Genomic DNA, 13,602 nt, shown 5'->3' on the forward strand with positions numbered 1-13,602 from the left:
GTACAATGGACCCAAATTTGATAGTGTAAATATAGACGCATTGTATCCGTCTTGAATTCAAAAGATTTGCATTTCCATGAAAACAAAATGTGGATCCTGAAATGATAACAATCTCTATATAACTTGTAAGAATTTAAACTTAGATGACCATTTTATCAACCACGTCCGGATATGGATATTTATTGTAGCAGTTGCCACGACTAAATTGTGAAAATTGCATTGTTAATAGTACACCCTATCAATGGATAATAATACTTGTTCCAGAAGATTGGGTTTATTTAATTGGAATATAAATGAGCACATAGTATTTACCTCAAACCACTGTAACTCAAGTTGCATTTGCAGAGCTGCACCAGAAATTTGGCTGAGTTTGGTTGGAGGTGCTAGTTTTCCAGCCAAGTGCAGGATGTGGTTGCCTTTATCATACTTATGTAGGGCAAGTTGTCGAGAATACTTTCCCATTTGATATATAAGGTTGAATGTATGCTCTTGACGCTCTAAAACCGCCTTCTCAAATACACGCCGGCCTGTGGAGTCTACAGTCCCAAGTACAGAAGGAAATGATTCCACAATTTCATGTACAATCTCGGGAATCCCATTCTTTGCAGCCGAAAGGATTGCATGATGTGTAAGTGACCTGTGCTTGGCTGAGTCTGGTAGAGATGCAATTCCCTTACAGAAACACTTGAGCAGCTCAAGAGTTTGAAGATGCATCTCTTTTTGCTTTTGGATGTGTTTAATACAAGGCACTGCATGCAATTACAAAAGTACTCATGGATCGATGTAGTAACTTTCCGTTACTCATCGTTTGCATATTCAGAAAAAATAGAACAGTAATGATCGATGCGTGCCGGCCCTATACATACTAGGGCCCTCGGCAAAATTGTAGTAGCATGGTCCCCTACGTGCTTTTGTAAATAAATAGGAAGAGAAATAATGATAAATTGTTGGGATTTTGATTTATTTGTAAATCTTTGTGAATGTGGCTAAACCGAGTAATAGTGTACATTCACTCGTTCTAGTGTAATACCCAATAAGATGTATTAGTGAATATTTACTAGTTCTAGCATAATACCCAGAAGAGGTATTAATGAATATTCACTAGTTTCATTTTGAGAGATATCATTGAATATTCAATGGTTTCCCTTTTGCTACTCTTCGACTAAAACGTGTTTCTAAAATCTCTGAAAATTGATTACAAAACCTATCCTTATTTAGTGCGGTAATTGAACTGATTTGATTTTCTTTCCAAAAACAAATCCTTAGACGCTCCTTCTCCATCTACTCCATCTATATATTCAAGACTTTCAGAATCATTGAAAATACAGAGAAAAAAACATCTCCCTCTTCCTCGATAAAAATGATTTTTGTTTGAGTTTGAGCAATAGGGTCGATATTGTGTTTTGTTGTCAGTTTTCTTTTGTGCAGAGAAGGCCGAATAGAGGTTGTATTCTGGGCTAATTTATCTTAGAGACGGCATGGTATTGATCGAACTGCTTGCACAATCTGAGCAGAGCCGCGAAACGTTTTAAAGAGAGTGACCTAGTCCGTGACTCAACCCAAACGCTGCAACCTTTATTCGATTGGTAAATCTATATTTCGGTTATAGATTATTGAGGTAATCCATTCTTATTTTACAGTAGTTATTCCAACAAATTTAAGGCGTTTCAATCTGCCATGGATTCTGAAAACAAGATCTCTATTACCACCATTGATATTAACAAACCTTTTCGTTTTTACGGACTCCACTTTAAACATTGGAAGCAAAAGATGTTTTTCTTTCTTACAACCCAAAAACAGAATCAGAACAAGAAGTTGCCCCCTTCTGGAGGCCAGGCTCGAAACACGAACTCTGTCCAATTTGTGTGTTACAGTTATAACAAGCCTGGCCATATGGCAAGAAATTGCAAGAACCCCAGGCGTCGCGGTGCTCCACAGGCAAACTTGGTGGATGAAAAACCACTAGTGGCTATGATATCAAAAGTTAATCTGATAAGTGGTTCAGAAGGGTGGTGGATAGACATTGGCGCCTCTCGCCATGTCTGTTATGATCGCTCCTTGTTCAAAAAATATTCTGAAGCTGATGATAAGAAAATATTGTTGGGAGACTCCCACACCGCTAAGGTTCTTGGTTTTGGTGAAGTTGATCTTAAGTTCACTTCCAGAGGGATTGTCACTCTGAAGGAAGTCCTGCAAACTCTAGAAATGAGGGAGAATCTTATGTCCGGCTACTTCCTCAATAAGGCTAGATTTATCCAGACTATAGGAGCAGATCAGTATACTCTTACTAAAAATGGCATGTTTGTTGAAAAGGGTTATGCAATTGATGGCATGTTTAAGCTTACTATTGATATGAATAAAATTGCATCTTCTTCTTATATTGTTTGTTCTGTTAATATGTGGCATGCAAGGCTTTGTCATGTTAACAAGAAATTGATTATGAATATGAGCAACTTAGGTTTTATCCCTAATATCTCCTTAAAATGATTTTGAAAAATGTGAATCATGTAGCAAGGCTAAGATCACAAAGAAACCTCATAAATCAACATTTAATGAAACCGAGTTGCTGGATTTGATTCATACCGATATGTGTGAGTTAGATGGAGTTCTCACTAGAAATGTACAATGATACTTTATCACGTTTATTGATGATCATTCAAATTATACCTCTGTTTATTTGATGAAACATAAGAATGGAGCATTTGATATGTTCAAAATCTTTCTTAATGAGGTCGAAAACTAGTTTCAAAGAAAGATTAAGACACTCCGTAGTGATAGACGATCGAGTATGATTCGAATGAGTTCATTGCATTTTACAACTCTACTGGCATAATGTGTGGCCTGCGACCCTCGATTCGAGTTCCTTCTCCGCTGGCTTGCCGATCTCCTAACCTTCTCGCTCTAACCTGTACACTAAGACCTAGCCGGGGGTTACCCGGCAAGGCCCTCCGGCAACCCCCGGCAAGAGGATGAGAATGTGCAGAGAGTAAAAGCAGAAGACTAAGGCTTTTCTGTGTAGGAGTCTATGTATCTCTCAGAGTTGTGAGCCTCTAATATTTATAGGGTCTCCTTAGCTTGCTCTCCAAGTACTAGCATGTGCTTTGCACGAATTGAATGACGCCACTGTGACGTAGCTGAGTAGGTCTGGTAACCGTTCTGGCGTGAGCTGGCACCTCCCATGTGCACTCATCATTATCCTTTGATGTAACTGCTTCAGCGCGTGATGGGACGCGCGTCCATTCTATTAGCCAAGCCCGGTGCCTGGCCGTGCCCATTAGGCGACTCGTGATGAGAACTCGCCAATGAGGGTTCCTTGATGAAGGTGGCCAAGCCTGAGCCTCACCTGTCGCCGAGCTCATAATAGGTACAGCGTTGATGGATGAATCTCGGCATATAGCCGAGCCCCTAATTCAAGTGTGGTCACAATCATCCATTCTCGAACGGTCTCGTTCGGCCCGTTACAATAGCCCCTCAATCTCAGCAATCGCCGAGCGCGTGGTAGGGATTGACACTAAGCTGTGGCCGAACATTTTGAATGCCGAACATGAACCATGGTTGCGGGATAAAATTTGGCCAAGCCTAAATCGTCTTTTTGGTAACCGCCAGCGATGAGTCCCAATGGGGGGATGCCAGGTGTTAACCCATGGATGGGCACGGTTGACAGGAAGGCTACTGGTACGCATGGGGCTCTACAAAACCGTCTTGTCACGACACGTGTTGAAAGATGATTGGCCGTCGATTCGGCGGTGCAGAAATGGGCGAGAATTTCAGATTCCCAGGCCTTACCCTATATAAACGAAAGTGAGAGGAGAGAGAAGGGCTACGAAAATTCTTTCTCTAAACCACCATCATCAGAGCTTCAACCTCTGCCCGTTCATCTTCCAGCCTTGATTTTTCATCGATCCGTCATCAGATCTTCCAGAAAACTTCAGGTATGTTTTGATTCTTGTCGCTCCTTTAGTTTATGCAGTTTTCATGCACTTTCCCCTTCTCTTTTTAGGATTTTTTTGGGCCTTTTTGTTCTGTATGAACAGTGCATTGCTGGGGATGAACAGCCTGTTCATCTTCACCTTCAACCGATTCTTTCGAGCCCCAGCTTTAACGTTGGGGGGTTTTGGCCGACGCTGGTGTTGGCCGAGCCTCACAACTAGTCTCTCACGTTTCCCGAGCTTGAGTCCTCATAGGACGTAGGGTGGGCCAGTAGGGTAGCCGAGCATAGTGAGATCCTTGCCTTCTGTCCGACGACGAGGTTCCTCATTATATTTCCCTTTGTTTCGTTAAGTCTGGCTCACCCAGTCATTATCATCTCATCCGACTCTGAAAGCTCGGGGGACGGCTCCGGTGATTTAGTCATCTGAGAGTTATTGGAAAGATGCAGGAGCCGATGTCAGACTTGTTCCATTGCTTCAAACATGTCAGGCTCCAGTGACTCCAACACCGAACGCGATCATGAGTATGATGGCGGCTTCAACACCGAGCCCGAGATATCCTTTACCACTTCTACTCAATCTGACACTGAACTCTAGCCGGGGCCTGAAGCCGAATCCAGATTTCGTTCACAGGCCGAAGCCACTACTTCTTCCCGATCCAGGCCTAGCGAAACCCTATCCGAGAACAAGGAGTTTCCTGACCTTTATGAGAGGGGCAAGGTTTGTCCATATGCCCATTATTTTAGTGGGGATCCAAGCGAGTATGAGAGTTTTTGCCGAGAGTACAACATCCTGACGATGTTGTTATTAGTCAGGTGGCCAGTAACTGTATAAGAGATAAGAGAGAGCACCGTCTCGAGCACATAACGGTTCCCTTAATGGCCATATGTGAGGTTGGGCTCCGGTTCCCACTTCATCCATTTTTGAGGGAATTACTTGCTCAGTTCGACCTGGTCCCCCATTATTTTGCCATCAACAGTTATAGGATAGTGATGGTCGTGATTAAATTGAAGGAACTCCACAACCTCGAGTTCACAGTCGCCGACCTTTTCCATACGTACATAATGTTTAGGCACGGCAACGAACGTAGGTACCTATTGACACGAAGTAACAGGGAGCCGTTGATAGAGGGGCTACCTGATACCGACAAATGGGCTAACTTCTACGTCGAAGTTAGTGGTAATTATGAGTTCGGTGATCAGTTGACGCGACTACATCACGTGCCGAAGATAAAAGACTTTCGAGGTTGTTTTATTTCCTGTATTTTGCCTAGCCTGACTTTTACTTCGTTTATCTTTTGAGTCTTCAGTGTTGATTGGTTGATACCTTTTTGCAGATCACCATGCAATAACTAAAAGAGAGCAATCACTCGTCGTTGAGTAAAATGTTGAAATTTTGAAGGCCGAAATCTGTCGTGATGTGTTGACTCTGTTAGGCTACATTCCTTCGTACAAAGGGAAGTTGAAGAGGAGGGAGAAGGGAAGTTTGCCAAGCACGAAAGTTGGTGGGAGTAAGAAGGTCGCTGAACAATAGGTTGGGAAAAGCAAACAACCGAAGCCGAGCGATAAGGGAAAGGAGCCGAGGGTGAAATTCCCCACATTCAAGAAGCGTGCTGAATTTTGGTTCCGCAAGAGCCAGCCGCCCGAGCATCCGGTTATAGACGTTCCCTTTCGAACTCTTGTTCCTGAATTTACAGAAGAAATGGGAAGAATGAACGTTGTGTGAGTGAACATTAGGGACGGCGCCGCAATTCGTCAAAAAGACGTTGATGTGGCTGAGCCTGCTGAAAATAGGCAAAAAGTTACTTATGATTTTTCCCGACGGGACAGCCGACGCCACATCCGAGGGAAAAAAATCAAACTGAATCTTTAGTTGCGGGCGCCTCAAATGTTGCGGAGAAGTCAGTGGGTTCAGGCGACCGAGCAATCATGCAAGAGTTTGCACCGTCATTTGCAATGGCCGAGGGGAGGGTTGTTACTGTTAATGATAGCATCAAACTGGAACCCGGGCTGGCCGTTACTATGTTTCACGGCCTTGCGTTGCCAAGAGATATGGAAAGAGTCCCATTGGAGCTGCAGCCGAGCATCATTCACACGAGCGCCTACCTTGTTCAGGTCCGTTTTTGGTTTGATTTTTATTTCTTTTTGATGTCGTCGAGCTTACTTATTTGTTCTATGCAGGCTGGACAGGCCTTGCTGTGGGCTTCAAACCAGGCCGAGCTTTTGGCAGCGGAGAGGACTAGGTATCGTGATGATGTTAAGATTGAGCGTGATAAGGCGAAGTCCCTGAAGAATAGTCTGAAGCTGGCAAAGGTTAAGATTACCAAGCTTGAGAAGGAGATAGATGAAGCTCTGGAGAAGGCTAAGAAAGCCGATTGTGAGCTTGGCCAAGTTTTGAGGAGAGAGAAGAGGAAAATGAAAGAAGTTGATGAGAAGGACTATTAGGCCGGGTATGACCGAGCGGGTGCTGAGTACATAAGGGATGCTCAGTCGATGGTCAATGACGAGGTTAGGATGAGGGTTCCAATCGCATACCGAACAGGATACAAGGACGGTGTGAAGGCGGAGTGTGGTATCCTGCAGCTTGAAGCCGACCTTAACATGATAAAGTCGATTCTTGGACCCACGACTCCTGAACTTGTCCTTTCTTATACTGAGGAGGAGTGTGCGCCACTCCCTCCGGAAGAGTTTCTTGAGAGCAAGGATGATATTGACGATCTTACCAACGCCAAGGTCGACGGTGGAGACGGCTCTGGGGAGAAAAATTGTGAAAGGGGTGAGAAGGTAGCTGAGGGCAGTGAGCGGAAGCCCATGAATGTTGATAAGGTTGCGGAGGCCGTTGATAAGGGTGCCGAGGCCGTTGCTGATGTTGCTTCTGAGGACGTTCCTCAAGTTTAATTATTTCTCTATATGAACTTGTTGGATTTTGAACTTTTAATTTTTGTTGGACTGGACGGATTCAAACTTGGATTTTACCGTGCCAGGTGCAATAGTTTGTGGGGGGTCAGCGCCGAACGATTTACTATGCCGTACCTCCTAGCTTAGGGGTTTTTGCAATACTTGTTCCTGATGATTTGACATCCTGTTGGCAATTTTATCAAGTTCTTGCTTTTTTGATATTCCGTCTCTATGCCCTAGATTTATTTTGACATGCTTGCTTATTTTTGGTGGTTAACCGTAGCCCCCACTTTCGTCTGGGTTTGGCTAAGTAGTTGGGTATGGATCAGGGTGGAAATTGCTTAATTGTTGTTGGATGGTGCCGATCCTTGACCAAAGTAGAGTGGACAAATAGAGTTGATAGTTTTGCCGAGCTTGGCTTTGTCCGCGGCCATTGTTCAAGTGTAGTGGATAATACTTAGGTTAGCAACGAAAAGTTGTATGGTGCCCCTATATATATGGTTGGGGCTCGGCCAATTTTCCAACCCCAGGTCGAGTTTTGTAATGGCTTAAGATTTTGAACGTTTGTGGGTGGTTTGTTCACCAAAGCGTGAGTGTAACCGGGCGTTGGCCGACCTTACTGTCTTGCCAAGCCAAACCTAAGCCTAAATTCCAACCGTAATGTGTGTTTTAGGCTTGGTGGACCATATGTCCGGATTTTGCTTCTTTGGGCAGCGATGGTGGCCAAAGCTGGGGCATAAAAGTCGTTTGTGGGTGTGACCGAAGTCAATGTTTGTGGTTGCAAAACTTGCCGAAGGTGAAATGTGTAGACACCCCATTCTGGACTGTCCAGATAACGCTATTTGTCGATCTTTTTATCTCCCCAATGATGATTTTAGTCGAAAACAGTTTAAGGACCAAGGTGTGGTTGAGCTTTGAGCGCCCTTAACCTCTTTCAAGCCCATATCGAACCCTTCAAACCAGAGCCAAACAGCCCCAGCAAAACCAAACTGACACGCGCCAATGTCCTGAAGGCGTACGCCAGTTATCTGCCACGTGTCAGTCATCGACCAGTAGCCCAGGTTTTACTGGCGCACGCCATTTAATAGTGGCGCACGCCAGTCAAACCCAGTCAAATCAACTTTATTCAGCAACTTGGGCGGGACTTTTGTGCCACCCTGACGTCGGCTACAGCGTCCCTGATGATTACTCTCGGCAGAGACGTTCCCTCTCTCTCCTACACCCCCCATCAAGGCAAGTCCCATGCATTTAATGCATGGGAGGCTCCAACCTTGCCTTGACCAGCCAAACAAGGCCTTGGTCCCAGACTGATCTCAGTCTCTCTCCCCTATAAATACCCCCCTTGCATTCATTTGCAAGGGGTTAGCATCATCAAGAAGCAAAAGCACCCCTCTTCTCTCTTCTTGCTCTTTTTCTCCTCTTCTTCCATTGAAAGAGAAAGGAAGGGAGCCCACTTTCCATACACCCTACTGATAGCCAGTCACCTTCTAAGCCTCCATCTTCAATCCATAAGCTCAATACCTCCTCCAAACCTCAATACAAAAAGGTATATCACCTTTACGTTCTTTTCTGTTTTCGACTCCTGAGGGGAACCAGCAAAGCCCAGGCTAGTAAACAATACAAGTCCTGGCCTTGAACTGGTAAAAATACAACAATCGTATGCGACGATACTTGGCGCACGCCAGTTTCTACATGCCGTACGCCAGTCATGGCAGTACGAGCACAACTGGCGTGGGGATCATGGATCGTCATTTCTTTTGTTTTATCTTTCTGTCAATCACCCTTGCATGCTAAACAACCGGTTTGTTGCTTTCTGTATGCTTAGAACTGTTTAGACGTAAAGGTTATTGCCTGCTCTTTGTTTATTCAAAAGGCCTCTGGGATCCTTCTGGTCATGTTTCAGAGCCCAGATGATGCAAAAACCAAGCACTGGATTAGGGTCAAACGTGCGTACGGCAGTCCATGACTGGCGTACGGCAGTTAAAGCTAGGATCCAGTGGCTGGCCCTTGCATCTTAGCTTAATCTTGGCCTCCTTCCTGTCCCCACTCTGTTTAGGGGGTTTCTTTTCTATTTTTCATGGCTTCAAGCCGTCTCATCTGTCTGTAAATACGTATATCCTATTTATTTAACTGCATGGTTTGTCCTGGGTGTGCGCTGGTCCTTTTCCAGAGCCTAGAGGGTTGCAAATAAGGACTGTGATACTAGATGAGTGGAGTACGCCAGTTTCCCTGTGGCGTGCGCAAGTCAAATCAACATGCTGTGGCTCGGCCAGTGCATGCTGATAGAATTTGCTCACGCCCCTGCGGGGCAGCGTACTGCAATTTGTCCAGTTTGCTCAGTGCTTGTTCTCAATCTATATTTAGTATTGCAATCAAGCCATTCATAAACATTTTGTCACATAATCACAACTTGTTAAAGTTTTAACCCCCATTAACTGTTCCCCCGCCCTAACTGGCTAAAAAATGATCAAATGAGAGAGAAATGCAAACGTTTTATAAAATGCTCGAGTAGAGACCGATCTCCGGATTGGGCGAGAGGGGTGCCATAAAACCCTTCCCCTCTCGTAACATGGCTCCCGAACCTCAGATATCGAAGGTGACGACGGACCGGTCTATGCCTTTTCAAAATCAAACAAACGTGGCAAACGTTTTCGAGTTCAGTTCCTTGGGTGCTTTCACCGCTAAAACCCGAGTGGCGACTCTGAATCGAGGCATTTCGCCGCGCTCTTCCAACAAAAGGGGCCGCGCCCGATTTTACAAATAGAATTTCCGGGGCGCGTGCCCACAAAATGTGAAAGCATAGAATAAAATAAGCTTTTTTTTTTAAAGAAGTGCAGAAGAGGTCAATTGCTAAACAAGATTCTTTTTGGTATTGAGGAACGTTTGGAACACAAGGAAAACTTAAAATACTGAGGGCCAAAGCCGTTCTTAAGATTAAGTACAATAGATAAATTAATGATAAATGGCCGAGCATAGAGTGGGTTTGGAAAAAGTTGATCACATGTATGCCTTTCTTTAGATTCTGTGAATTCCACGGGTTGGTGAGAACTTTCCCATTCATGTCCTCCAGTACGTAGGCACCTTCACCTACAATCTTGACAACATGAAAAGGTCCCTCCCAATTGGGTTTAAACTTGGTTTTCTTGCTTGCTTGCACCACTTTTGGCCAAACCAAGTCATTGGGCTTAAAGGTCTTGGTTCGTACACTTCAGTTGTATCCTTTGGCCACTTGCTGTTGGTATTCAGCGAGCTTTAGTCTAGCGTCATCACGCTTCTCTTCTACCAAAATCAACCCCTATTCCATGGCTTCATCGTTGGTCTTTGGGTTAAAGTTCTCTGTTCTCAAGGTGGGGAACCTGGACTTCAATGGGATTACAGCCTCTAAGCCGAATGCCATGGAAAAGGGTGTTTGGCCTGTTGAGCGCCTTGGTGTAGAACGGTAAGCCCACAGAACGTGTGGCAATTCTTCAGCTCATTTGCCTCTTTTGGAGGTTAGCCGACACTTGATCCCTGCGCAGACTGTTTTGTTCGTAGCCTCAGTCTGGCCGTTCCCTTGAGGGTATGCTGGAGTGGAGTTAAATAAGTGAATTCTGAATTCGGCGCAGAGGCTGGTTAAGTCTTTGTCGACGAATTGGCTTCCGTTGCCAAAGATGATGGCGTAAGGGACGCCGAATCTAGTGACAATGTTTCCCCAGACGAATCTTCTTACGTCGGCTTCGATGATCATTGCCAGAGGTTCAGCCTCCACCCATTTTGAGAAGTAGTCCGTTGCCGTGATTAGAAACTTGGAGCCTCCAGGGGCCGTTGGCAGCTTTCCTACAATATCAAGCCCCCATTAAGCAAAGGGCCAAGGACTTGTGATGGGGGAGAGATTCTAGGCAGGTTGTTTTGGTATGGGGGAAACAGTTGACATGGTCAGCACTTCCGGACGACGTCCTCACAATCTTTCTTCATGTTCTTCCAAAAGTATCCCTGACTCATTGCTCGTTGGCAGAGTGAACGGCCGCCAGAGTGCAGCCACAACTACCTGAGTGAAGCTCGGCGAGAATCTCGAGTACTTGGGTTGCGTGGACAATGAGGAGATACGGGCCGGAGAAAGATTTCCTGTAGAGTTGGCCACTTTCGGAGAGCCAGTATTAAGCGGCTTTGTTCTTGATGCGGTAAGCTTCCTTTTTGTTTGTTGGTAGAGTATCATTTTTTAGGAACACAATGATCGCGTCCATCCAACTTGGACCAAGTTCAACATTGAGTACCTCTGAAGTGGTGTCAAAGCTTGGGTGGTCAATGCTGCCAAAGTTGATTGTTCTGAATTCTGAGGCTTTGCAAGCTGAGGCAAGGCTGGCGAGTGCTTCTGCATGCGCGTTGTGTTCGCAGTTGATCTGTTCGATTTTGAAATTCTTAAAGTGCGTGATGAGTTCGGCTACTGTTGTCTGGTATTTTAACATTCGCGGGTCCCAGGCCTCATAGTCCCCAAGAACTTGATTGACAATTAGTTGGGAGTCGCATAAGACAACTAGATCTGCAACTTTTAGTGTGGTCGCTGCGCGTAGGCCAGCTAAAAGGGCTTCATACTAGGCTTCATTGTTGGTAGCAGGGAAGTCGATGCTGATAGCACTTTCATGTAGTGCCCCATAAGAGGAGACTAGGACGACCCCAGCCCCTGCTCCGTTGCTGTTAAAGGCTCCGTCAACATGTAGGTGCCAGATGTCCCCTTGGAAAAGGTGCCAAGGCTTCGGTGATACTTGATGCTCGGTGACCGGTTGTGGTGGGATGGGTGTGTTGAGAATTTTTGTATCTTCTGTAGTAAGCTCAGCAATGAAGTCAGCAAGAATCTGCCCTTTGATCGTCGTTTGTGGCTCGAAACGAATGTCAAAGTTTGCTAGCTCTACTGCCCATTTGGAGACCCTGTTGGATAGATCAGCCTTCCAAAAAAGGCTCTTGAGAGGGTGCTCCGTTAAGACAATGATGGGGTGTGATTCGAAGTAGGTCAGGAGTTTCCTAGCCGCCGAAACGAGAGCAAGGGCTAACTTTTCAAGGGGTAGATAACGTGTTTGAGCTGGAAGGAGTGTCTTGCTTGTGAAGTAGATTGGCATGTCGTCTGTGCCATCCCGCCGCACCAGTGCTGAACTGATTGCGTGGGCGGAGACGGCGAGATAGAGATACAATGTTTCGAACTCCTTTGGTTTCACTAATAGTTGGGCCGAGCTTAGGTATTCTTTGAGTTCGGCCAAGGCGGAGTCACAATCCGGGGTCCACTCAAAACTGCGATGACTCTTTCCTTTCAATGCATGGAAGAATGCGTGGTACTTGTCTGAGGATTTACTGATGAATCGGTTTAGAGCCGCTACCATTCCAGTGAGCTTTTGCACTTCCTTGATTGTTCTTGGTGGGCGCAAGTTGGCGATAGCCTTGATCTGGTTGGGGTTGATTTCAATACCACGTTGAGTGACCAAGTGTCCAAGGAATTTTCCTGCGCTTACGCCGAATGCACACTTTTCAGGGTTTAGGCAGAGTTTGTGTAGTTTGAGGATTTCAAATACCTCTGCCAAATCTTGGAGGTGGTTGGATTCCTTCTGACTCTTGACGACAAGGTCGTCGATGTAAGCTTCCATGGTGTGGCCAATTTGTGGTTGCAGCATCTTGAATATGGCTTGGTTGAATGTTGCTCCCGAGTTCTTGATCCCAAAGGGCATGACTCGGTAGCAAAAGATGCCATATGGTGTGATAAAAGCAATTTTTTCCATGTCGTCCAGGTCCATGGCTATTTGGTGGTAGCCACGGTAGGCGTCTAGGGAGCTTAACAGAGCGTGGCCTGCTGTTGCGTCCATAAGTTGATCGATCTTGGGGAGTGAGAACCAATCCTTAGGGGTTAAGAATGGTATAATCAACGCAAACTCGCCATTTGCCGTTTTTCTTCTTAATGACCACTGTGTTGGACAGCCAGGTTGGGTATTGTACTTCCTGAATGGCGTTAGCTTCCAGCAAACGTCTGACTTCTTCCACGATAGCGTCGGCGTGTTTGACTACAGATCGGCGTGATTTCTGGACGACAGGCTTGGCGTCTTTTTTCATGTTGAGAGAGTGACTGATAAAATTTGGGTCTATTCCCGGCATCTCGTTGGGGGTCCAAGCAAAAACTTCTATGTTTTTCTGGAGGTATTGAAACATTTCTTCTCATTTGGTGTCACTGATGGAGGAACTGAGTAAGAAAAAATGGGAACCATCCTCGTTGATGGGCATTTGGACGAGGTCCTCTTGCGCTTTGTCTTCAGCATTTTCACCGATGTTGTCAATAATTGCCATGTTTGGGACTTCGACCCATTGAACATGCTTTGCTTTGGTGGAATTATGGATAGCTGAGATGTAACACTTTTTGGAGGCAACTTGATCACCGCGTAGATCTTCCTGTCTTCCATTTGTGCCTATGAATCGGACGACTTGATGGTAAGTTGAAGCGATTGCTTACATGCCGTGCAGCCATGTTCGGCCAAGAATTGCGTTGTATGGGCTTGGTACGTTGACGACGATGAATTCCACACTCAATGTTTTCGAGCCGACGATGACTGGCAGGAAGATTTGAACAAGTGGCCAAACAGGTGCTCCGTTGAATCCGATGAGAGGTACTTCGGCGGGTTGCAAAGTCGACTCTGGGAGATCAAGCTTTTTGAACAAGTCATAGTACATGACCTCCGCCGAGCTTCCTTGATCGATTAGAACGCGTTTGACGTCATGGACTCCAATTTGGACAGTTACGACGAGGGCATCGGAGTATGGGG

The 13,602-nt window shown here is 45.5% G+C and overlaps 1 protein-coding gene across 10 annotated transcripts in view; it reads right to left on the reverse strand.

Annotated features, from left to right (window-relative positions):
• Nucleotides 1–13,602, reverse strand: part of LOC131314489 (uncharacterized) — a 47,411-nt gene that overhangs the window by 892 nt on the left and 32,917 nt on the right. For all 10 annotated transcript variants that reach the window (XM_058343156.1, XM_058343157.1, XM_058343154.1 and 7 more), the window contains one exon: nucleotides 313–749. In XM_058343156.1, coding sequence (XP_058199139.1) covers nucleotides 313–749 — 437 coding nt within the window. The remainder of the gene's footprint in view (nucleotides 1–312; nucleotides 750–13,602) is intronic.

The sequence above is a fragment of the Rhododendron vialii genome, chromosome 13a, assembly GCF_030253575.1.
Source record: "Rhododendron vialii isolate Sample 1 chromosome 13a, ASM3025357v1".
Lineage (NCBI taxonomy): Eukaryota > Viridiplantae > Streptophyta > Magnoliopsida > Ericales > Ericaceae > Rhododendron > Rhododendron vialii.